This window comes from Hemiscyllium ocellatum, chromosome 2 (assembly GCF_020745735.1).
Source record: "Hemiscyllium ocellatum isolate sHemOce1 chromosome 2, sHemOce1.pat.X.cur, whole genome shotgun sequence".
Classification (NCBI taxonomy): domain Eukaryota; kingdom Metazoa; phylum Chordata; class Chondrichthyes; order Orectolobiformes; family Hemiscylliidae; genus Hemiscyllium; species Hemiscyllium ocellatum.
Window position 1 is genome coordinate 147,561,205 of NC_083402.1, and position 26,985 is coordinate 147,588,189.

The following is a 26,985-nucleotide window of genomic DNA, read 5'->3' on the forward strand; positions in this document are numbered from 1 at the left end:
AGTTTGGACCATCTCAAACCATCCATAATCATTCTTAATTTACTTTTCTAATCATAAATCAGTATAATTAACTGAGAAAATTTATTGAAGTGCATTAAAAGACCAAGACAATATTTTTTCACCACTCAATCGGAAATGTACCTAAAATATAACCAAATAACTAATCAACTCTTCATTTTATCGAGCTGCTTAACGTGTAATGTGTTGATTATGTTTATTATGTCGGTACTGTGTTTCAATGAACACAAATACCTTCTTCAGAGTGGTGCAAGTCAGCAATACCCAGTAATAATGCCAGGTCTAGACGATTTTCCAGTCACATGAACAATACTTCTCGCTGAAGTACTGAAGTGGTACCCACGAGCTTCACTGTCAAAATAATAAAATTCAGATCACATCAAGGCAAACTGAGCTATTAAAATAAAACAGCCACTTATGTAACAAGGAATTAATTTACTTTTAAAGGTGATGACTGAAGTCCCAATCCATTATTTATTGCAATTTTAGCAAGATTTAAAGAATCTAAGAATAGCTAAAAGGGTTGGCAATCCTACAGATTAAACATTCTTTTTAGCAAGTTCTCAGTTTTATTTTTACAGAAGGTTTCTCTCCTTGAGGCCTAAAGAGTTTTCTTGCTGTATCTTACCGAACGTACCTCATTAACAACCTACCCCAGCCCCAAGACGCACCTCGTTCTATTCTCAACTATTCTACCAACTCACCACACTCAAAAACACACTATTGCAAGGTATCAAGGATGAGGCAGTGTTCCAAACACCGACACCAGCTTTAAAAGGCTGTTGGGCACTCAGACAAGCACTGCCAATCTGGAGCACCCCTGACACTTGCCCTGAACATGGCAGAGAGGGGAAAATTGGCACTTTACTTTGTAGACAGGGACCTAGACACCCTGCTGAATGAGGTGCTACAGAGGCAGGATATCTTTAGATTAGATTTACAGTGTGGAAACAGGCCCTTCGGCCCAACAAGTCCACACCGACCCGCCGAAGCGAAACCCACCCATACCCCTACATTTACCCCTTACCTAACACTACGGGCAATTTAGCATGGCCAATTCACCTGACCCGCACATCTTTGTGACTGTGGGAGGAAACCGGAGCACCCGGAGGAAACCCACGCTGACACGGGGAGAACGTGCAAACTCCACACAGTCAGTCGCCTGAGTCGGGAGTTGAACCCGGGTCTTCAAGCGCTGTGAGGCAGCAGTGCTAACCACTGTGCCACCGTGCATCTTCCTCCCCCGGAGCCAGCAGAGCGGGCCTCGAAACTAGACCATGCCAGCCACCTGGGTCAGTGCAGACTCCACCATCTGGAGTAACAGTGTACAGCAACGTAGGAAGAATGTCAATGACATTTCCAAATCCACCAGTGCACATGCCATCATCTTCTCCCTGCTTCCTCACACACTATCCCTGCTAATGTAGCCTACGCCCATCAGGAATCAGAGAATCATGGAATCCCTACAGTGTGGAAGCAGGCCATTCAGCCCATTGAGTTCACACCGACCCTCCGAAGAGCATCCCATCTACTTCCAACCCTCATCTCTGCAACCCTACATTCCCCATGGCTAATCCACCTAGCCTACACATCCCTGGACACTATGGAAAATCCAGCATGGCCAATCCACCTAACCTCCACATCTTTGGACAGTAGAAGGAAATCAGAGCACCCAGAGGAAACCCACACAGACGCAGGGTGAACGTGCAAACTCTGCAAAGACGGTCACCCAAGGCTAGGGTTGAACCTTGGTCCCCTGTGCTGTGAGACAGCGGTGCTAACCACTGAGCTCTGTCATGCTCTGTCATCCTCAATACCATGTACAATAAAACTAACATCTGTGCTGCCCTCTTTAATTTCCCTCCAAACCTTCCCCTCTCTCATTTGAGGTGGATAACAACCCACAACAGCCAGAAAACAGGTGGTGGACTCTCAATATTCGCTGTGACTATCCAGAGTAGCTGCCTGCCAGTGTCTAAATGGGTATCAGAGAATGCTGTTGGCTTACCTGCTGGGCCCCCCGAGTGAAGGCTAAGTGCCTTGACTTGTCTGAGGGTTGCTGACAAATTTCAAGCTTTGTGTCTGGTCTAATCATCAGGGCAATATGACAGTAATGCAGGCCTGGTATCTCTGACTGGGTACGAAGGTACAAAAAGCAAGGTAAGACAGGGATGCTCTGAGGACCCATATGCTGGGTGTGTGTCCCTAAACACAAAAGGTGCTTGCCGCTGTATTACACTGAGAGTCACCATTCTGCCCCAGTGTGGCAGCATTGAAGTGCAGAAGTATCCTATTGGTGGATCAGAGATGTGCATAAGGATTGTTAAAGGCTGGCACATGCCAAATGCCAATGTCCGCGGATGTGGGATGCCTGTGGCCAATGCCCAGAGAGGGTGCACCAAGCTATTGGAGCCCAGTGTCCAACCTGGAGGTCCAATGGAGCAAGCAGTGAGCTGAATCCGTCAGGTACCTACTCAGACTTTCACAGTGAGAATTCCTGACGGTGGCAGACAGTGTGACAGAAACGTGGACATTAGTGAGGCGAGCTGTGCAGATAGTAAGGTCATTAATCAACAATAATCCGCTTTGTAGGCAACTCACTGCTGCTTAGCAAGAATTTCATTTCAAGACCGGGATCTTAGTTAGAATACACAGCGATTTGTTCCCAATGTCGATTCAGGCCTTGGTGGATTTCTCTCATGATTCTGCCACATTTCTCATCATAGCCCATTGTCGTTCAGCTCCCTATAAGATTCTGGCTTTTTTTTAACGATGCAGAATTTGGAGTTGCTGGACTCATTTCCCTTATAATTAAATCAATCCTCAGCCTAATATGTTGAACTGAAATATTTCTTTCTGATGATAGATCTCAACAACTGTGATTTATGACACATCCTAAATTAATTCATTTGATCCATGCTTTTAAAAAAAAATTTGTGGGGAAAACTGTTCTGATCTAATTTTCTGCTGGTAACAATGACAGGCAAACTCACTTTCAGTAATAAGGCATATTTAAAAGTAATTATATCTCAATGAAATTATGTGCACAATTTTCAAGTAAGACCTATGTTTCATTCTGGCCTTTGGCCATTGTTTCAAAGGCTCTAAGCTTGTTGAGATATTTCACCTGAAGCCCTTGAGTATTACAGTCTGTGCATATATACCTTGCACTGTTTAAAGTCTGTAACTCTGAAATTCGCACCTGAAATTATGCCAAGTAATATTACCAAACAAGGAATATCACCTCCAATTTCTTTGGTTTTGTTTTTTGCAATGCTTTTTAAAAAGTATTTTGTGCGCATTGTGTACGTGTAGTAAAATGTAGGGGAAATCTTCTAACCAGATATTGCCATATCTTCCAAGTTGTTGAACTGCTTTATTGATGCATATGAAGAAGGGCCACTGGACCCAAGCGTTAACTCTGTTTTCCTCCACAGATTCTGCCAGACCTGCTGAGTTTGTCCAGCAATTTATGTATTTATATGTGTGCAGCTTAGAGGGCATATTGTCCATTAATTCTGCAACTGAGCATTGAGCTATTTAAAGTAATCACAATTTCCATACTTATACAACATGGAAAAGGAAAAATAATGAATAATCCAGTACATCAGCATCCCAAAAATAAGATCATCAGTTCTTCTTAGCAATGGTGACAGCACAAGAAACAGATTTAGCTGAATCATAAGTAAATTAAATTGTTACTTGATTATGCGGACACAATTGGCTGGTACAGTGGCTCAGTGGTTAGCACTGCTGCCTCACAGCACCAGGGACCTGGGTTTGATTCCCTCCTCTGGCTAGTGTTGTTATGTAATTTTCACATTCTCTGGGATCTGCATGAGTTTCCACCCACAGACCAGAGATATGCACTTTAGGTGGATAGGCCATGGAAAATTGTCCAAACAGTCCAGGAATGTATAGTTTGGGTGGGCTAGCTATGGGAAAAGCAGGGTTACTGGAATAGAAGAAGGGGGAGGGTGTGGGTGGGATGCTCTTTGGGGGTCAGTGCAGACTTAATGGGCGGAATGGCCTGCTTCCATGCTGTAAGGCTTCTATGACAAAATGTAATGTTTTTATTTAAATTATATACACAAGTCAGAGTTCAAATGTTGCTTCAACTTTCATCATATGCTACTAGAATAATACCTACTAGACATTCCTGAAGAAGGGCTCATGCCCGAAACGTCAATTCTCCTGCTCCTTGGATGCTGCCTGACCTGCTGCGCTTTTCCAGCAACACATTTTCAGCATTACTAGAATAATGTCAAGATTATACTCAAGAAGTACCCTCACCAAACTGCGCTAGTTCCTTGATCATTCCTTGTGCATTGGAAAATATAAATATTCCAAAAATATATATATTCTTGCAAATAGTTTTTCTCTGACTGATCAAATATTTCTCTTATATTGCAACAGTAGTAGACTCGCCAACTTTAAGGGCATTTAAATGGTCATTGGATAGGCATATGGATGAGAATGGAATAGTGTAGGATGGATAGGCTTCAGATTGGTTCAACAGGTCAATGCAACATCAAGGGCTGAAGGGCCTGTATTGCGCTGTAATGTTCTATGTTCCATATTCTAAGTTCAATATCAGATCATTTTCAATGTAGAAACTTATCAAATCTCAGACAACTCATGCAAATGCACTACAGAAAGAACTGATGAGGAAATAAAAATGTTTATGAGGCCCACTCTAAGAAAAAGAGTTAAAGCAATGATGAAAATTAAGACACTTGCCTCTTCCAAAAGGGCCTTTTTTTGCACAATAATTCCTCCAACAATGTTTTGTCTCCTCTCGTTTGGAAAATGCAACACGATGTATACCTGCACTTAGATTATGTCTCTAATCATTTCCTAGAAGAATCTTTCCTAACATTTTTATGATCACTCAATAGTAACTAAGTTTAGTAATTTGCAATACATTATACCATGTCAGTAAGTTAGCATAACGGTGATGCTTCAATGAGGTTTAATACTGCTATGATCAAACAAAAATGTCTTATACATTCTGCAGTTCATAATTTTCATAAATAGAAATGGCATATTGGAATTGTCTGTGATGAATTATGTATTTGTTTGGCTCATAAAGCATTTGGCATTTTTCCTGGAGCAGTTACTAAAGTCTGATTTTCATAAAGAAAAGAATACTCCCAGTTCTAAAGAAAGCTCAGTTATGACCCACAGTGAAGAAAATTACAAGTTAGTGTTACTCTTCAATGCAACTAGCTCGGAAGAGCTTGCAATTAAAAAAAACAAATAGAAACCTGAAAGCAGCTGATTTGGACAATGATGTTGGCTAACTTCTGTAAATTCAGTTTTATTTATAAGACTAGCCCATCCTTGGTGGTGTTAGAAAACCCAATCATTATGCAGTCAGTATTATCCCAGGCATTAAAAAAAATCACACATTATTTTATGTGCCCTGCAGTAAGATAAGGATGGATACTTAAAAGTATAATTTACATAGTCAATGTGTCAACATTTTGATTGTAGTTGTGCAATACATTATCCATAAATATGAGTTACTCGACGACAGCAATCAGAAGCGAAGTGAATTCTTGCTGCCACTGTAAAACAAAAATAACTAACATAAATCAAGAGTGCGATAGTCATCTTAATTAAACAACTGAAAAATATGAAATGGAGGTAACCATTAATAAAAAAAACTAAAATGGAAATGAACTTGCTTGAATGAATGGAATAAATGGACCAGATCTTGCACAATTCATAGGCTGCTGAAATATATTATCTGTGTGATTGCAACCTGAGAGACTGCTGCATGAACAACTCTGATGTTCTTTGTCTTGTTTCCTCAAAACTACACACATAGACAGAAGCATGGACATCATCCGGCCCTTGGAGAAACCTGCAAAATGGCAGAGCAATTTAGATTTCAGTCTGTAATACAGTCTGTCATGCTTATCCGACTGCTGAATGGACTTCTCTAACTTCAACTAATGCTGATGTTGCTAATGTTGATCTTGCTTTGCTCGCCCTCCTGTGCAGCCATAACCCTATGTGCCTCACTCTATCTATGATCTGTATGTCCTTGTATGTTATGATCTGTCTGCACTGCTCACAAAACAAAACCTTTCACTGTACTTAGGGAGATGTGACTACAATACATCAAATCAATTTTTTGATATTTTGGCATTATTTACAACGTTAACAATTTTATAAGCGGTATTTTAATTTTTGTTATCAAGTATTACCGAATTTTAAAGATTGATTCTAGGTCTTTTTCTATGCAGGTCTTCTTCAACAGCATTCTTGTTAAATTAAGGAATTTTCAATTAGTTTTATGTAAATTATTCTACCTAACAATTGCAAAAACAAACCATGGCTTTTTGGGCAGCACAGTGGTTAGCACTGCTGCCTCACAGCGCCAGAGACCCAGGTTCAATTCCCACCTCAGGTGACTGACTGTGTGGAGTTTGCACATTCTCCCCGTGTCTGCGTGGGTTTCCTCCGGGTGCTCCGGTTTCCTCCCACAGTCCAAAAATGTCCAGGTTAGGTGAATTGGCCATTCTAAATTGCCCTTAGTGTTAGGTGAAGGGGTAAATTTAGGGGAATGGGTCTAGGTGGGTTGCACTTTGGCAGGTCGGTGTGGACTTGTTGGGCCAAAGGGCCTGTTTCCACATTGTAAGTAAATAATCTAATCTAAGTAAGTAATAAGTTATGGGGCAAAAATTGGTATTGTGGATTCTGGTATACCCATACCAGTTCTGGAGCCAGTGAGTCTTGCTCACTCTAATGGGGAGAATTTAATCTGGGAACATGTAAATTAAATAAGTGATGAAGGCCATGTTCCCCAGTTTCCAAATGCCATTGGCATTTCTATTTTAGAAAAGAACTGAACAGTTATTCAATCATTTCTATTGTCACAAACAGAAGAGTATTTCTCATCAAATGAATGTGAAAGGTCTAACTGTCTTTAATTTTATCATGTAATTAAGTGATTTTGCATTATGTTTGGAACTAGATCATTGCCTGACATGACACCAGCTTTATGTATCCTGACTAGAGACAAAAAAAACTGCAGATGCTGAAATCCAAAGTAGACAGGCAGGAGGCTGGAAGAACACAGAAAGCGAGGACCTGACGAAGGATTAAATCCGAAATGTTGACTTCTCCACCTCCTGATGCTGCCTGACTTGCTGTGTTCGCCCAGCCTTGTGTTTGTCTATTTATGCATCCTGATAGATGGTGTATAACGTGAGAAAAATTACACTTCAGCAATTATTGTGTTTGCAGTCTGAACCTCTCCATGGGAAAATCATTTTGAAAGGATGCAGTAAACTGCAATGTCTTAAGGCAGACTCCACTTTTCACACAGTAAACCGGACCAACAGATAGATCATCGAGCATAAAATGTGCAGTGGCCTCCAACAGCCACAGTCCTCATCCATTGTGCTCGGGGTCTCTCTCGGCAGCTGATCTCCAGTGGTTTCAATTTATTTAGGCTTCTAAATGCCACACTCAAATTCTATCTTGGATAATTCCTTCACCTTCAACTCTATCTCTCTCAATTGAAATCTTTCTGCAGTGATTGTAATGTGGTCAGCCTGGTGAACTTCATAGAGTACGGGTTCCCAGATTGGGACTGTTAATCTGGTCCAATCAGGGAGCCCTGGCTGACAGATAGAAACAGGAGTGTCAGACATTCTGTTTACTGTTCTAGCTGAGTCAGTGTCATGTACTATGGACGTGTGAATAAAGGGTGACTTGGTTACAGGTTACCGGCCCCTGTGCAGTTATTTCACCTTCTTTCTCTCATTATTTAATTACTTTTCCGTCTGAGTTAATATTAATTTCACTATACATAACCCTCCCTGATTTAGACTTGTGTCCGTTTGACACGTTTTCAATTTCACTGGTTAAGGAGATACTTGTACACAAGTCCCAGATGGTCACATAGAAGTATTATTTGCCCCATTATTTGATTGTCTTTATGATTAGATTACTTACAGTGTGGAAACAGGCCCTTCGGCCCAACAAGTCCACACCGACCCGCCGAAGCGACAACCCACCCATACCCCTAACCTAACACTACGGGCAATTTAGCATGGCCAATTCACCTGACCCGCACATCTTTGGACTGTGGGAGGAAACCGGAGCACCCGGAGGAAACCCACGCAGACACGGGGAGAACGTGCAAACTCCACACAGTCAGTCGCCTGAGGCGGGAATTGAACCCAGGTCCCTGGCGCTGTGAGGCAGCAGTGCTAACCACTGTGCCACCGTGCCGCCCATCAACAGCAACTAGCCATGCAATACCTTTAGAAATCAATGGAAAAATGCAAGTCTGAAGAATGCTTGGTGTCAATCACCTTTATCATGACTAGGCCTCTTCAATGGTTCACAGCTCCTCTAAGGAGCCATGAATCACACCTGCTGCCAAAATAGACCCAACCCCATGGGAATAGTTGAGGGGTTAAAATATCCAACCCTGTAATGGGGAAGGCTGCATGTGGATTGCTGGCCAGAGATATTTATTTTTCAATCGGCCTCTTCAGAGAGGTTATGGAACACCCCAAGAGCAGTAGGACTTGAAGTGGGTCTCCTATCTCAGAGGTAAGGACACCGTCTCTTCACCTCAGCAGTTACTACTCTGAGTTGCTATTTGTACACTTAAACACTTCCATGTTTAAAAATTCAATATGATAACAATGGAGATGGAAATCCAATCCCATTCATTGATTCAAACTCCTGCCTAGGTCTACTGAAAATCCAGTTCCCAAAGATCCATGTGGTAATAATTCCTTGTCGATACAACAACTTCCAAATATTGATGCTCAGGTTTTTTTGTAAATTTGATACTGTGCCCCCAATCCTGATATCACAATTATAGTTTTTTTTTAAACAGATTTACTTTTCAGCATCATCTCTATCTTCCCTGTTTCATTTTGTCAAAGCTGAAAAGTTTAGATGTCTTAATTTTGTTTCTCTCGGGTATTAGGAAGGATCAGATTAATGACTTACTCAAAGCCTGAGTGCTTTTCTTGTGTTTCAAGGGATAGACATTAAATTGAAGATCTGGAGTGGCTGACACACCGTATGATTTGGAACTGTTTTTCTTTGACTTGCATCGTGCATTTTAATGATAACGTTGTTGTATTCATTTTGCATCATGCATTAAGTCTCTAGTGATTAAATGTGTTGAGTGTTGAATTTACTTTATACGCTTAGATCTCTTTTAACTTCTTCCATAGCTCTTTCTCACTATTCACGTCGCCAATTCTTTTGTGCCAAATTCGATACTTCATATTTGTTCATATCAAATTTCATCTTCCATTGCTCAACCTAACAAGTACTAGGGGGTAACTCCAAACTGTGTGCTCTCTGCAGGAAGCCTTTCCCTCCAGAAACATTAAGAAGGCATTTAGCTGTTCACAGCCATTCATTCTTTATGTGCATTCAACTTCTGTTTGTGGTCTGAGCAGTGAGTCTCCTTCTGTGTAGTATTTTGATGAAATAGAAAAACTCTTGCCAGCTCATGAAAAGATTGTAAATTCATGTCTTACTGCAGAGACCTGGGAGCTAAATATCGCTGGTGCCTGGGTGAATTGAGTGACCTGAGAGACAAATGGAGCAGGTGGTAGGATATAGCATTTGAATATTCTTCATTTGATCTTCAGTCCACATGTGGGTCCATATAACACTCTGCTACAATACATGCAGCCCTCGGGCTCACACTGATGTCATTCAATATGGCAGCTAACAATTCCAAATGCCTTGGCACTTTCTGCCTGGTGGATCTCCCACCTTTTCAAGGTGAAGCACTTCTCTTCTGCTGTGGTCTCACCGTAGCAACGCCTCCAGGAGCACTCTTGCCCAAGCACACCTCTATAATGACCCACCCCACCCATTTGGTGCCCAATTTTAGCCCTATTCCTGACCAATCAGGGAACGACTCACCACTCACTGGATATTTTCCCAAAGGCCAGTTTCCCTGGCACGTGTATCTTATCAAAACTCCTGTTGTGCACCCAGGATGAGGGCTGACACTCCGAAGGTGCCCTGCTTTGTGAACGACATTCATTCCGAACACATCAGAGAAGGGGAAAATTGTGCCACCATTCTCTGATAGGACCTGGAGGAGCAAACGAGGGCTGTCATTTAACCAAAGGACCACCAGGGGAGATGTTCCATGCGCTTCACCACCCCAGACCCTGGCAGCCTGGTCTGAAGTCACCACAGGAGTCAGTTTGACCTCCACGGTGCAGTGGCATGGCCAGCAGTGCTGGTTGAAACTCAGGGGCTCGCCCAGCAGTGCCAGGTTAAGCACCACACTCTTCTCTCTTCTACTTCGCGTGCACTCTACCTCTGTGACTGCACCCACCTCCCAGTAAGGGTCTGACACTGCCACTCCCACGATTGCCTAGGACATCTTCCCTCACTCACTGTTCCCTCCTCAGCCTCACCCTCCCTCACCTCTAACCCCACTCTGTACGACTAACCCACTCCCTCAGAGCACCTGCCCCTACCCACTGCTCCAACACTGGCTGCTATGCCATCATCTCACTCAATTCCTCCCTTCCCCTCATTCCAAGAGAAAACATACCAGAATAGGATGGAAAGACCATGGATTAGTGGGGAAGGGGAAAGGGACAGAATCCTGTGCCTCCCAGGAGAAGGCATGGACAGATCCTGCAGGATCCACTGTGATTCTGACATGTATCCTGCTGTCAGTGTTATTCATTACACAGCAGCTTGAACCATTGGCCACATCGCCCCTTGTGTCTTGCAGGTGTCATTGGGATGGCCACAGTCCCTATAGAGGAACTGGCTGCTGTCCCAGAAACCACTTCTCACATCTTGGAGAAAGAGAGTTCAAGGGCTTGAGAGGAGGCATCAGAAATACTCTCTCTTTCAGGCCTCTCACCAGCTCAGATCCTGGGGCCTCTGTGGGAACATCACGCTCAGTGAGTATGGGAGCACAAACGAGTGAGCAGTTCCCTGTGAGACCTCCATAGCTGGCCAAGGAGGGAATACCAGAGTGCATTGGCTTTTAGGCCAGACACTGGTCACCTACTCAGCCAGAGAGAGGGGAATAGCATGTCGTGTCAGAAATCGGGGAGGAATGGGAAGGCCTGGCAGGGATAGAAGAGGGAAAGGTCATCGTTGCCGAGGGACTGCTGGACTGTAGCTACACGATGGGGATGATGTTGGCCCAAGCATGTGATCATCTGGCTGTGTCCATGGACCCACATCCAGAGCACTCAGGGTCTGCTTGATTTGCCCTCACATCTGCACTCCATCACCCCAGCCATTGGTTATCATGTGGGAAGACATGATAACAGGGGCATGAGGAACCTAGCATCCCTGGTCTGTAGTCCCCAACCCGCACAAATAGATTCCTGAGTTCCTTTCCCAAGCACCCCTGACCCTAACCTCCCCCTCCCCCACTCTGATTTCCCCGACCCTGCACTCTGACATCCCTGACCCCCACATTCCCCATGTTATAGCCAATACAGGTAAGGAAAGTTTGTGTTCTACAAATAATGGTCTAAATTCTTCAATCGCATTAAAGCCAATTCGCATTGAAGAAATATATGTTATAGGAGAACTGACTGTACTGCAATTCTGGTCTCCATAATATAGGAAAGATGTTGTGAAACTTGAAAGGGTTCTGAAAAGATTTGCAAGGATGTTGCCAGGTTTGGAGGGTTTGAACTACAGGGAGAGGCTGAACAGGCTGGGGCTGTTTTCCCTGGAGCGTCGGAGGCTGAGGGATGACCTTATGGAGACATATAAAATCATGAGGGGCATGGATAGGGTAAATGGACAAGTACTTTTCCACGGGATGGGGGAATCCAGAACTAGAGGGCATAGGTCTCGGGTGAGAGGCGAAAGGTTTAAAACGGATGTAAAGGGTAACTTTTTCACAAAGGGGATTATGTGTGTATGGAATGAGTTGCCGGAGGAAGTGGTAAAGGCTAGTACAATTACAACATTTAAAAGGCATCTGGATGGGGATATGAATAGGAAGGGTTGGAGGGATGGTTGGTAAATGCTGGCAAATGAGTCTAGATTAGATTAGGATATCTGGTTGAGTTGGACTGAAGGGTCTGTTGCTATGCTGTACATCTCTATGATTGACCGTGGCCCACATTCTTGAGCAACCTAGCTGGACATCTCTGGTTGGGAAGTGCCTGATACATCTCCCTGACTGGATCGGTGCCCACTGTCCCCCAGACTGGCCCAGCACTGACCATGAGCCCCTCCAGGGACTCCAGAGCCTGGACCAATGAGCAATGACAACCCATTGGCAGGTACCTCCATGGAACTTAGTGAAGATGATTGTCCTTAAGGCATGGAGGTCTGCTTGCTGCATGTGCAGTGGGCTTGTCCTGTAAACTATCGGAACATGGTGCAGGAATTGGAGTGACATAACCCGCCACTGTACAGCAAGATATAAAGTCGCATTAGTCCTGCCAAACCATAAGGCTATTCTGTTATGAGAGAGAGAGAGAGAGAGAGAGAGAGAAAACTGGTGGTGGTTTAACCTGAAGATTACCATGCCTCAGGCAAGGGGAGAGGTGGAGGAGAGTCCTACATGGTAACCTAAGCTGGTGCAGGAATTGAACCCACGCTGTTGGCATCATTCTGCTTTACAGACGCCATTTATGAATTTGCTGATGGCATCACCGTAGTGGGGTCCGAACTCAAACAGCGACGAGACAGAGGACAGGAAGGAGACAGACAGCCTAGTGGCATGGTGTAAAGACAACAATCTCTCCCTCATTGTCAGCAAAATGAAGGAGGTGTGTGCTTCCTAAGCATCCTGTATATGGAACAGAGAGGTGTCAAGAGGATTGTGAGATTGCCAGTGTCCATGGGCAAGGAGTGAATGTCACTGGCATCCATAGATTGTTCTCTGAAACGCTGTTAGCTGGTGAACAACATGGAGATTCCTCACAGCAAGAGGGTGACTAACGTCGCCTGGTACCCATTCTGACTTCCATGTCGAGAATTCTTAGTGTTTATTACTCATTCATGGGACATCGGAATCACTAACTGATCAATATTTATTTCCCGTCCCTTGTTGTCCTTCAGAAGGTGGGGGTGAGCTGCCTTCCTGAACCACTGCAGTTCATGTGCTGTAAGTTGACCCGCAATGCACTGAGGGAGGGAATCCAGGATTTTGGCCCAGTGATAGTAAAGAAATGGTGATGTATTTCCAATTCAGAATGGTGAACAGCTTGGGAGGGAAATTGCAGGGATGATGTTCCCATGTATCTACTTCCCTTGTCCAACTAAATGGAAGTGGTTGTGGATTTGGGAAGACCTGTCTAAGGATCTGCTGAATACCTGCAGTGCATCTTGTAGATAGTACATACAACTGCTACTGAGCTTTGGTAGTGGAGAGGGTGGATGCTTATGGATGTAGTGCCAATCAAGTGGGCTGCTTTATCCTCGCTGGTATCAAGCTTCTTTACTGTTGATGGAGCTGCACCCATCCAGGCAAGTGGGGAGTATTCCATCACACAGTTGACTTGTGCCTTGTCGATGGTGGACAGGCTCTGGGAAGTCAGGAAGCGAGTTATTCTCTGTCGTATTCCTAACTTCTAATCTGCTCTTGTAGCCACTGCATGTATATGGCAAGTCCAGTTGAATTTCTGGTCAATGGTAATCCCAAAGAAGTTGATAGTAGGGGATTCAGTGATGGTAACACCATTGATTGTGAAGGGCTGGTGGTTAGATGGTTTCTTATTGGAGATGGGCATTACCTTGTGTAGGGTGAAGATTACTTGTCATTTGTCAGCCCAAGCCTGGACATTGTCCAGATTTTGTTGAATTTGAACATGAATTGCTTCAATATCTGAGGACTATGATGGAGGTCTGTGTTTCCTAAGCATCTTGTATGTGGAACAGAGAGGTGCCAAGAAGATTGTAAGGAATTGCTGGGGTTAACGGACAATGGGTGAATGTAGCTAGCATCCATGGATCATTCCATGAAATGCTGTTAGATGATAAACAACATGGAGGCTGTTTGCAGTAAGGTGGTGAACATTGTGCAATAATTGGTGAACATCCCCATTTCTGAAGGAGGGAAGGTCACTGATGAAGCAGCTGAAAATGGTTGGGTCTATGGCACTACTGTGAGGAACTCCCACAGAGATGTCCTGGAGCTGAGATGACTGACCTTGAACAACCCCCACAGCCATCATCCTATGTGCTAGTCAGACTCACTAGTTTAGTTGCCATGAGCAGTCGGATAGGACATTTCATATTAATAAGGCAAGATGTGAGACTAAAAGTCATTAACAGGCGATAGTCTCCCCCTCCCCCAATCAGCAACTTGCTCCAATCTTGCTTTGACACCCAGAACTCAGATAAAAGATACAGTGAAGTTGTTCCCAGTATCGAGATAAGCCTCGTTGGATTTTTTGCATGGTTCTACCACATTTTACGCCATAGCCCACATTAGTCATGTCTCTATGAGATTCAGTCTGAGAAGGCAACACATAGTTTTCTCACTGTTTGCATTGGGAAGAGCTCCCTGGGGAACATTGCATCCGAAACCCTCTGAAACCCATTTTCACATCTTGTAAAATCTCAAATTCAAATACTCTAGGATGACAGAAGTACTCACTGTCCATTTAGAGAAGAATATGGATTTAAGTTCATAGCTGATCACAAGACAATTCAGTAAGAGAACATGACCAGCTTAGTTTGAATGAGATTGTGCCCACATGGAAATGCTAAGTTGACCTGATGATGGGCCCTGACCTGAAATGTCAACTCTCCTGCTCCTTGGATGCTGCCTGACCTATTTGTGCTTTCTCCAGCTCCACACTGTACCGACCCTGACTCGCCGGCATCTGCAGTCCTCACTATCTCCAATGCCAAGTGTCTGGCAAGAAAAGCAAATAAAGACCATTGAAAACTCAAACATACCACAACCTGATCTCAATTTATGTGAATCTTCTCAGTGCAAAACCGCCAATTGATACCAGATTGATCACCACTGTGATGGTTTGATTCAATTAGAGTGGCTAACATGTAGGTGTTGGCTTGTTCACCCATCTGTCCAGTCAGGTACATTACCCATGCTTCCGTTCTGCTTAAAGAAGCATCGCTGTTGTTAGGAGGACACAGCAAGGAAGAAGCTACAGTGTGCTACTGTAGGTAGGAGAGAGAAAGGCCTCCATTATGAAGTCTCCTCTCAAAGTTTAGAACTTTACAACTGGTCACTCATGCTGGGACATCATTGTGTAGGGGGAGATGGGGTTTCTGCAGCAACAGCTGTGGCCAGGTAGGTAAAGGTGGGATGGGATTGGAGATGCAGACTCTTCAGGGTTTTCCTGGAGCTCTGAACCCCAATCTGTTGCTGGGGGTCAACTAAGGCAGCTACCATGCTCCTGATTCCACAGGAGAGCTCACAGACCATCAGGGAATCTCCAGTCACCTTCTGATCAACACCGTTAATTACAGGAAATATTAAGCTGGAGAAAGTTCAGAAGAGATTTTCTGGGGTGTTTCACGTACGGAGGTTTTGAGTTATAAAGAAAGGCTCGGTAGGCTGGGATTTTTTTCACTGGAGGTGACTTTAAAGAACATAGAACATCAAACATAGAACATTGCAGCATAGGACAAGCCCTTCAGCCCTCGTTGCGCCAACCTGTGAAACCAATCTGAAGCCGATCCATCCTACACTGTTCCATTCTCGTCCATATACCTGTCCAATGACCGTTTAAATGCCCTTAAAGTTAACGAGTCTACTACTGAAAGTTAAAGAAGTTTATAAAATAATGAGGGGTATAGATATGGTTAGGGGTAGTTGTCTTTTCCTTGGGATGGGGGATTTCAAGATGAGGGGCACATTTTTAAGGTGAAAGGAGAGCGATTTTTAAAAAGACGAGGGGCCAATTCTTTACACAGAGGGTAGTTTGCGTCTGGAATGAACTTCCTGAAGAAGTGGTGGATGTGGGTACAATTACAATGTTTAAAAGACATTTGGATGGATACATGAACAGGAAGGGTTTGGAGGGATATGGGCCCGGAGCAGGCAGGTGGGACTAGTTTAGTTTGGGGTTATGTTCGGCATGGACTGGTTGGACCAAAAGGTCTGTTTCTGTGCTGTATGACTCTGTGAATCTATAACATCATAATGACCTTAACAATTATCCCACTGCAACAACTGACTGGCCTGTCAAAATTCCACCTCTGTTCTCACTCTATCTGCTTCTGAAAATACCCTGGCAATTTTGTGACAAGTTTGTGACAAAAAAGTACAATATTGAAAACTTTAGTAAAAGCATGTGCAAATGATTGCTAAGCATTGTATACTATTGTTAAATGTTTGTATTATTGTTACATTTCACTGGAGATATCAATACCATGGCCTCTTACTTTGGTGGAGAAAACATAAATCTACATGTGTACAATGAAATATTTCCATAGGATGTTTTAGATTTGTCACTGTGGTATATTATCCCTTGCAGAGCTGCATATTTCAGCAGTTAATTACCGGAGCAGATTGGTTTTAGTGAGTTTCAAACAAACCTCAGTTTCTTCCAGCTGAAGAGTGAAGGTGTGATCCTCTCTCAAAATATTTTCACATTATAACCTGTTTTCCAATTTTACTGAATACCTAGAGGAGGGGCTCCAGTACTTGGCTAAAAATCTGAAATCTTGTCATAACATTGCAAATGTACGATGTAACTGCCATACAAATTCATTTGTTGTATAAATAGTGCATATAATGTTAAGCAGTGAAATAACTAATTGACTGATCTCACACACTAAAAACCTTGTAACTTATTCAATATTCTCACTGGTGTCATAAACTGTGTGTTTAATTATTCCCTTTTGTATTCTCAACTTAGACAGTACTTCCTGTATAAACTATTAAATTCTAGAAATTGCAACATAAAACATCAGTGAAAGCTAGTTTTAAAGTGTTCTCGTGATTTCTTCCTGTTTTGCTGTCAAATTACTTGTAGATCCCACTACTGCTTCCTTGCCTGCACATATTTCTTCCAATCAGACAAGTTAAATTGTATGGTCACAAGACCAGGTTCAGAAACTGTCACAGAACAAAAACTGCTGGTGAAACTCAGCAGGTCTGGCAGTATCTGTTGGGAATTGAATTGAATTGAACTTGTTGTCACGTGTACCAAGGCAGAGTGAAAAGCTTTGTCTTGTGAGCAATACAGGCAGATCACAGAGTTAAGTAGCTTAGATAAGTAAACAATAGGTAAACAGCAGCAAAACTCAAAATACAGGCACAGGCGAATGTTAAGAGTTGTGAGTCCATTCAGTATTCTAACAACAGTAGGGTAGAAACTGTTTTGAAACCAGTTGGTGTGTGCGTTCAGGCTTCTGTACCTTCTCCTTGATGGTAGAGGTTGTAGAAAAGCATTGCCAGGGTGGGATGGAGCTTTGAGAATGCTGGCAGCCTTTCCTTGACAGTGGGCCTGGTAGATAGATTCTATACATGGTAGGTTGGCTTTTGTGATTGTCCAGGCCGAGTTCACCACTTTCTGTAACCGTCTCCAATCTTGAATGGTACAGTTATCAGGTAGTGCTGCATCCAGACAGAATGCTTTCAATGGCACGCTAATAAAAGTTGGCAAGGGTATTCGCCGTCATGCCAAATTTTCTCAGCTGCCTGAGGAAGAAGAGATGTTGTTGGGCCTTTGTACCCAGTGCGTCCACATGAAGAGTCCAAGAAAGCTTGTTGTGGATGACCTCTCCCAGGAGCTGTGCTGTTAATGTGTAGGGGGGCATGAGTAACATCCCACTGAAAATCAATAATGGGTTCCTTGGTTTTGCCGGCATTGAGAGCTAGGTTGTTCTCGGTGCACCATTTTTCCAGGTCTTCCACCTCTCATCTGTAGTCTGTTTCATCAACATCTGAGGTTTGACTGACTATGATGGTGTCATCAGCAAACTTGTAAATGGCATTAGTCTGGTATTTGGGAGAACGCAAAGTTAAGTTTCAAGTTCAGTGACTCTTCATCAGAACCTGTATTGTGCTGGAATGATATTTCTATTTCCTGTACAAATTACTATGACTATTAATATTTAATATGTGCCAGAGTTTGATTAGATTAGATTCCCTACAGTATGGAAACAGGCCCTTCAGCCCAACGAGTCCATCCCGATCCTCTGAAGAGTAACCCACCCAGACCCATTCCCCCAATCTATATTTACCCCTGACTAATGCCCCTAACACCACTGGCAATTTAGCATGGCCAATTCACCTGGCCCATACATCCTTGGACTGTGGGAGGAAGCCCACGCAGACACAGGGAGAATGTGCAAACTCCACACAGACAGTCACCCAAGGCTGGAATTGAACCCTGGTGCTGTGAGGCAGCAGTGCTGACCACTGAGCTATCCTGCTGCCTGTGAATTTGTGTTTCTGGGTTCGGGCAATCAAAAACTAATTCAAATCTTTATTTCACAAATCTGGAATACATTTCAAAATCACTGTTTAACCATTGGTTAGGCCACTTCTGAATACTGCATGCAATTCTGGTCTCCCTCCTTATAGGAAGGATGTTGTGAAACTTGAAAGGGTTCAGAAAAGATTTACCAAAAAGTTGCGAGGGTTGGGGGATTTGAGCTATAGGGAGGGGCTGAACAGGCTGGGGCTGGTTTCCCTGGAGCATCAGAGGCCAAGGGTGACCTTGTAAAGGTTTATAAAATTATGAGGGGCATGGATAGGGTAAATAGACAAGGTCTTTACCCTGGAGTATTGGAGTCCAAAACTATAGGGTATAGGTTTAAGATGAGAGGGGAAAGATTTTAAAAGACACCTAAATGGCAACTTTTTCACACAGAGGGTGGTGCGTGTATGGAATGAACTGTCAGAGGAAGTGGTGGAGGCTGGTACAACTGCAATATTTATAAGACATCTGGATGGATATATGAATAGGAAGGGTTTGGAGGGATATGGGCCAATTGCTGGAAAACGGGACTAGATTAGGTTAGGATATCTCGTCGGACGAATTGGACCAAAGAGTCTGTTTCAGTGCTGTACAATTCTATGACTCTCTGACTCTATGTCAAGCAGCAGTTTATTTAACCATTAACAATTCTTGTCACATTTTATACATTTGAAACCATCTTTTTGGGAATGCCACACAAGTGTTAAATGATGCTAGAATAATTAACTAAAACCTGAGAAAAGGTAACATGTATTCTGCACACAATCCACACAGTTCAGCCATACAGTGCCACAAAAGGCAGGTTCGGGGGAAAAAAAGGCCAAATAAAGCTTTATTGCTGAGAGCAGGAGATGCATGAGGCATTAGGTAATGGTTATGAAAGAGTTAATGTCGAAAGTGCATTAGCTCCACCCATTCTGTTGATACCTCACAGTGTGTGAGTGTAGAAATTAAGTTCTACACTAGCCTTTGCAGAGAGCAAATGTGTTCTATGCTGTTCCCCGAAGATCTAATAGTGATTCTGGACTGGTAATAGACTTGTTGTTATTGTGCAATAAACCATTTCGTTTACTAACAACAGTGCCTTTTCTGTAAAGACTCTCCTGTGATTTATCTTCTACCACAGTACAAAGTAAGATAAACCAACCCTTACACTGAACCACATACAGGCAGAGATGGCAGATGCCATGAGATGCCAGTAGTGGCAATCAGGCCAACACCACAATGCGCATGTTAGATTTGATCTGAAAGCCATGGTTTACACGTAGTGAGTTGAGCATTAGCATCTCACATATACTTTATGTAGAAATATCAGCCCATCAAAAATAAGCACAAAAGTGTACAGGAAAATCATGCGATTTACAAATGTCTGACTTATGAACTCTGGTATTTAAGAACACATACAAGGGCTGTAATTTTAAAAATCTGACATCAAGATTTACTGTACTGATGAATTCTTATTTTATACTGTGCTGCATTGTGTTCTGACTTATGTATAAATCGACTTGAGAGTGGACTCAAGAAAGGAACACGTTCACAATCCAAGGACTGCCTGTAGTTCAAATTAAAATGTTACTTTGTAACATTCTGAGACATGTATTCTTGATGTTGACACTTAAATTCCTACATCAAGCAGTGAGTAGTTGCGTTGAGATATTTCAAATCATTTAGATATGCACAATTATACCACATTGTTATCAGGCACTGTCTCCATTTCCCCATTCCACTAATCTGATAAGAGATGCCCTTTTCTGGAAATGGGTGAAGTAGTGTTTCTATCTTTCCCTTGATTGCCGTGCAGGCTGATCGATACACAGTACTCCATCTTAACTGGTCTTTGTACAAGCTGTTAATGTGCCCATGAATAGCCTTATGTTTTATCTTAACATAATTTGATGCCTCTAGTATAAAGTTAATGCTTTATTCTTCATTCACTCTTTTTTTTTGTTGTTTTGTCTACAGTTAAGATCCAGCAATGAGCCAGACCAGGAAATGTTGAATGACTGTCTCACTATCCAACCACTGCAGCCTGCTACATCACCACAAGATGCTGTGGACAGTACAATCGGCCAGTCACCTGGACATCCCCATGACATGTATTCAGGTAAGCTTCCCAAAAATTCCAAAATAGCTTGGACAAAGTACACTTCAGTATTGCTGTTTATTTTACCCTTTGTTTCAAGTAGTATATTTTAATGGTTACTAAAAATAAAAGCAAGTTATAGCAGAGTTCACATAACTGGCCAGCGAGATAATGCAATGGTACAAATGCACTTCTCAATCATTCGCATTCACCTCAAACAAAAGCACCAAATGAAGTGTGAATTATCATTTACAGTTACAAGTTTCCTGTGTGCACGGTAAGAAAAAAATTACAATTCAATGCTTTAATTCCAGTCAGCCCTACGTTAGTCAGTCTCGGCATATACATTTCATTCATAATCTCCAAACAATTGAATAGAATCATATGTTCGAAGGGCATGTATGAGTTGTTGTTCATGGGTCATCTGTTCATTTCTGAGGTGGTGTTCTTCCTCTGAGGAGTATCACTCCCAAAGTGAGTGCTTGCACAGGATATTGACCAGATCTTTCAGATTCAACACAAAGGGCAATCAATGCTACCTTTCTGCAACCATCAATCTAGCAGTCACAAACCATGTTTTACTTTCTGACCTGATGATTCCAACCTGTTCATAGAGTGATAGAGATGTACAGCTCGGAAACAGACCGTTTGTTCCAACTCATCCATGCCATGCATGCATGTCGAGTGAATAATCAATTGATATCTCCCCAGCAGCCATCGTTGCAGCTTCTATATAGAGAGATAGTGAGGACTGCAGATGCTGGAGATCAGAGTCGAAAAGTGTGACACTGGAAAAGCACAGCAGGTTAGGCAGCATCTGAGGAGCAGGAGAATCAATGTTTCAGGCAGAAACCGTTCACCAGCTTCTTTTTAGCTGAACATTTGCATGTAAGGTGATTCAGCTTCTTGAAGTGGAGTAGTGCTCTCCCGATTGCGAACCTATTTCCTTATCTTTGTGAAATGATATGTGTAATGTTTATATCCTGACTCTGACACTGATCTTCTGTTAATCCTTCTGTTGATATTTGTTCCTTTTCCCCAAGATATTGCTCTTGTACAGTTTGAAATATCTCTCAGTGTAAAGCAAAGACTTGTCTATTCTTCCATTTAATCAGAGATTCACAGAGATGTACAGCCCTACAGTCCAACTCGTCCACGCCGACCAGATATCCCAACCTAAACTAGTTCCATTTGCCAGCACTTGGCCCATGTCCCTCCAAACCCTTCCTATTCATATACCCATCCAGATGCCTTTTCAATGCTGTAATTGTACTAGCCTCCAGCACTTCCTCTGGCAGCTCATTCCATGCATGTACCATGCTCTGTGCGAAAAAGTTGCCCCTTAGGTCTCTTTTATATCTTTCCCCTCTCACCCTAAACCAATGCCCTTTGGTTGTGGACTCCCCCACCCCAGGGAAAATACTTTGTTTATTTACTCTATCCATGCCCCTCATGATTTTATAAACCTCTATAAGGTCACCCCTCAGCCTCCTGATGCTCCGAGGAAAATAGCCACAGTCTATTCTGCCTCTCCCTTTGGCTCAAATTCTCCAACTTTGGCAACATCCTTGTAAATCTTTTCTGAACCCTTTTAGGTTTCACAACATCCTTCCAATAAGAAGGAGACCAGAATTGCATGCAATATTCCAAAAGTGGCCTAACCTATGTCCTGCACAGCCACAACATGACCTCCCAACTCCTGTACTCAATACTCTGACCAATAAAGGAAAGCATACTAAACATCTTCTTCACTATCCTATCTACCTGCGACTCCACTTTCAAGGAGCTATAAACCTGCACTCCAAGGTCTCTTTGTTCAGCAACACTCCCTAGGACCTTACCATTAAGTGTATAAATCCTGCTAAGATTTGCTTTGCCAAAGTGCAGCACCTCGCATTTATCTAAATTAAACCCCATCTGCCACTCCTCAGCCCATTGGCCCATCTGGTCAAGATCCCATTGTAATCTGAGGTAACCTGCTTCGCTGTGCACTGTACCTCCAATTTTGGTGTCATCTGCAAATGTACTGATTATATGTTCATATCCAAATCATCTATATAAATGACAAAAAGTAGTGAATCCAGCGCTGATCCTTGTGGCACTCCACTGGTCACAGGCCTCCAAGTCTGAAAAACAACCTTCCACCACCACCCTTTGAGTCAGTTCTGTATCCAAATGGTTAGTTCTCCCTGTATTCCATGATCTAACCTTGATAACCAGTCTCCCATGGGGAACCTTGTCAAACACCTTACTGAAGTCCATATAGATTATGTTCACTGCTCTGCCCCCATCAATCCTATTTGCTACTTTTTCAAAAAACTCAATCAAGTTAGTGAGACATGATTTCCCACGCACAAAATCATGTTGACTATCCCTAATCAGTCCTTGCCTTTCCAAATACATTTACATCCTGCCCCAGGCTCATCAGTCCATGGTTCCCTGGCTTTCCTTACCACCTTTCTTAAATAATGGTATCACATTAGCCAGTCTTCCGGCACCTCACCTGTGACTATCAATGATATAAATATCTCAGCAAGGGGCCCAGCAATCACTTCCCTAACTTCCCACAGAGTTCTAGGGTACCTGATCAGGTCCTAGGGATTTATCCACCTTTACCCATTTCAAGACATCCAGCACTTCCTCCTCTATAATATGGACATTTTTCAAGATATCACCATCTATTTCCCTACAGTCTATATCTTCCATATCCTTTTCCATAGTAAATACTGATGCAAAATACTTGTTTAGTATCTCCCCCATTTCCTGCAGCTCCACACAAAGGCCACCTTGCTGATCTTTGAGGGGCCCTATTCTCTCCCTTTTGTCCTTAATGTATTTGTAAAAACCCTTTGGATTCTCCTTAACCATATTTGCCAAAGCTATCTCATGTCCCCTTTTGGCCCTCCTAATTTCCCTCTTAAGTATACTCTTACTGCCTTTATATTTTTCAATGGATTCACTCGATCTCTCCTGTCTATACCTGACATATGCTTCCTTCTTTTTCTTAAACAAGCCCTCAATTTCTTTAGTCATCCAGCATTCCCTATACCTACCAGCCTTTCCTTTCACCCCAACAGGATTGTTATCTCATTTCTGAAAGCTTCCCATTTTTCAGTCATCACTTTACCTGCAAACATTTGCCCCCAAATCAACTTTTGAAAGTTCCTGCCTAATACCTTCAAAACTTCAACTTTTAGATCTGATCTATCTTTTTCCATCATTATTTTAAATCTAATATAATTATGGTCACTGGCCTCAAAGTGCTCCCCCACTGACACCTCAGTCACCTGCCCCGCCTTATTTCCCAAGAGTAGGTCAAGTTTTGCACCTTTTCTAGTAGGTACACCCACATACTGAATCAGAAAATTTTCTTCTACACTCTTAATAAGTTCCTCTCCATACAAACCTTAATACTATGACAGTCCCAGTCTATGTTTAGAAAGTTAAAATCCCCTACAATAACCACCCTATTATTCTTACACATAACTGAAATCTCCTTACAAATTTGTTTCTCAATTTCCAACTGATTATTAGGGTGTCTATAATACAATCCTAATAAGGTGATCATACCTTTCTTAATCCTCTCTCTAGCAGAACATTGGCAACTCAGATCTTCTACACATGTTGGTAGCTTCCTTGAAAGTCTGTATTTCCTCTCAGCAGATGTGCTCTCATGGCAGGATCTCTTCTACCTAAAATAATCACATCTCTGATGAAATCTTCGTTTTGTTGTTCATTATCAAAAACATCAACCAGATGTATCGGTCACAACACACACAGATCAAGCTTCCCAAAGCTTGTTGAACACATAATTTTAATAAGTAACATTAACAGAGAGTTCAAAATGTGCCTTCAAACCCTTTGTAATTTGTCTGCTCTGGCTTTTCTGGTCCTCAATGAGATCAAGAATGCAATATACCTTCTATCAGTCTTCCCCTAGCACTGATAATAGAATTGCAACTCTTATTTAATCTGGCTTCTTCATCAAACTTTATTTTTACTACAGAGATAGGAAGAAATTTCAATTGTGTCTTATATTGCCTTTCTTTCCCATAGCACTTGGAGCAGGAAAATACTGAGCCATATTGAGTAACCCTACAATCCAAAGTTGCAGACTGCTGTTCTAATTCTTACTGCTTCTTGCAGTAACTGGCTCCCTAACAGCTCTGAAAATTTATACAATTTCTGACATCATTTTTCCTATCTGGTGTTTGAGTGATTACTGCTTCAAAAGAGAAAGCAGTTTACAACACGTATGACATGGGATGCCTGATATAAAAATGCATTTCTTCAAGCACGTTAATACAAATCTGAAAAATTAATCTGATCAAAATAATGATTTCAGAGAAGGTTCCGTGAATGTTATTCACATGTAAGGAGGCTAAATAGTTTCCAGTGGCACTGATGAGCTGTGAGCTCTCGGCCATTTCATTGGCTGATTACTCTCAGTGGGGGTGGGGGGGGGGGGGGCGAGTGAAATTCTCTCCCTGATGGAATGGAATCAGGCAGTTATTGACTGCTGAGGTAGGAGCAAGCCAATTGCAGGTTGGAATATCACCAACTTTTACAACGCACGTAATCTATCCATACAAGTTGCTTCGTTCAAATGCCTAACGTGCAATAGATTTTTACCAACACATCAGGTTGTCAGTTTTCTCTCGTCTTTGGCTCTAAGAACAGCTATACTTTATTTTTTATTCATTTTGCACACAGCAGGAAGTTCTCCACTCCTCATTAGGCCCAGTTTATTGGTGAAGATCTCATCGCAGTGACCACATTTCCCTTCTGACTTCTAATGTGGCTGTGTTGCATTCTTACTGAATCTTCCGGGCAGTAACTAAATTACAAGGAAAGAAAAGAAAGATTAGTACTAACTTACTATGGATGGCATTTGTTCAGTTTGCATAGAATAATATACAAGGGCTTGGTTTTATGTTTCAACCACTGGATAGCACTCCATTCATTGCAATCTTACTGTCAACACATGACATACAGAAAAGCACAAAGTAAACAAAGTACCTCACCGTTTGGTGCTCCTCTGGCCCCAATTCTTCACCTTACTCCTGAAAACAAAAAAATGCTGGAGATCACAGCGGGTTAGGCAGCATCTGTGGAGAGAGATCAAGCTAATGTTTTGAGTCAAGATGACTCTTCATCAGGGTTGACGTGAAGTGTGGAGGGCAGTACTTGTGCAATCATGTAGGGATGGATTGTTGGGGGAGGAAGGATGTTGATAGTTTAGATTAGATGATCGGAATATGAGAATGGCAGAACTATGAAGTATCCAACTGCCAAATTGCCCCTTTCTTTTAGCTTCACTTGTTGCATTCTCTGTCGGCATGTCCTGTCTCCCCTCCCCTTCCCCTACCCCAGTGGAACTGTCTGTTCTTTTCAGTCTGGCAGTTGGACACGCACTTGTTCTCCCATTCTCACATTCCGATCACCTCATCTGGACTATCAACACACTTTCTCCCCCGTACTATACCCCACACTGTTGCATTTATCTCAAGAGGGTTGGAATATAAAAGCATCTCTGTGCTACTGAGACTTTATAAAGCTCTGGTTAGGCCCCATTTGGAGTACTGTGTCCAGTTTTGGTCCCCACACCTCAGGAAGGACATACTGGCACTGGAGCGTGTCCAGCGGAGATTCACACGGATGATCCCTGGAATGGTAGGTCTAACATACGAGGAACGGCTGAGGATCCTGGGATTGTATTCATTGGAGTTTAGAAGATTAAGGGGAGATCTAATAGAAACTTCCAAGATAATACATGGTTTGGAAAGGATGGACGCTAGGAAATTGTTTCCATTAGGCGAAGAGACTAGGACCTGTGGACACAGCCTTAGAATTAGAGGGGGTCAATTCAGAACAGAAATGCGGAGACATTTCTTCAGCCAGAGAGTGGTGGGCCTGTGGAATTCATTGCCGCAAGTGCAGTGGAGGCCGGGACGCTAAATGTCTTCAAGGCAGAAATTGATAGATTCTTGATTTCACAAGGAATTAAGGGCTATGGGGAGAATGCTGGTGAGTGGAGTTGAAATGCTCATCAGCCATGATTGAATGGCAGAGTAGACTTGATGGACCGAATGGCCTTACTTCCACTCCTATGTCTTATGGTCTTATAAATGCTGCCCTCCATGTCAGCCCTGATGCAGAGGCATTGAGACTTGAAACATTAGCTTGCTCTCTCTCCATGGATACTTGCCTGACCTGCTGTGATCTCCAGCATTGGCACTGGTTGTTTTCCGTATAGATTCCAGCGTCTGCAGTAATTTGCTCCTCATCTCTATAGTTACTCTGGCAATTCTTAACTGCTTCCCAACCAAGACCTCTGTCAGAATAGCATCTGAGGCTTGATGACATTATGATCAACAGTTTTATAGCTGTACGTTGATGTATTTTCTTCTCTTTTCAAATAAAGGTCTAAAATCGTAGCTTGCAGTAGGTTGACGGTTGAGGAAGTGTCACAATGAT

At 42.7% G+C, this 26,985-nt stretch overlaps 1 protein-coding gene across 1 annotated transcript in view; it reads left to right on the forward strand.

Annotated features, from left to right (window-relative positions):
- Positions 1-26,985, forward strand: part of glis3 (GLIS family zinc finger 3) — a 558,527-nt gene that overhangs the window by 424,592 nt on the left and 106,950 nt on the right. Inside the window, exon 9 of the mRNA XM_060846791.1 lies at positions 20,388-20,529. Coding sequence (XP_060702774.1) covers positions 20,388-20,529 — 142 coding nt within the window. The remainder of the gene's footprint in view (positions 1-20,387; positions 20,530-26,985) is intronic.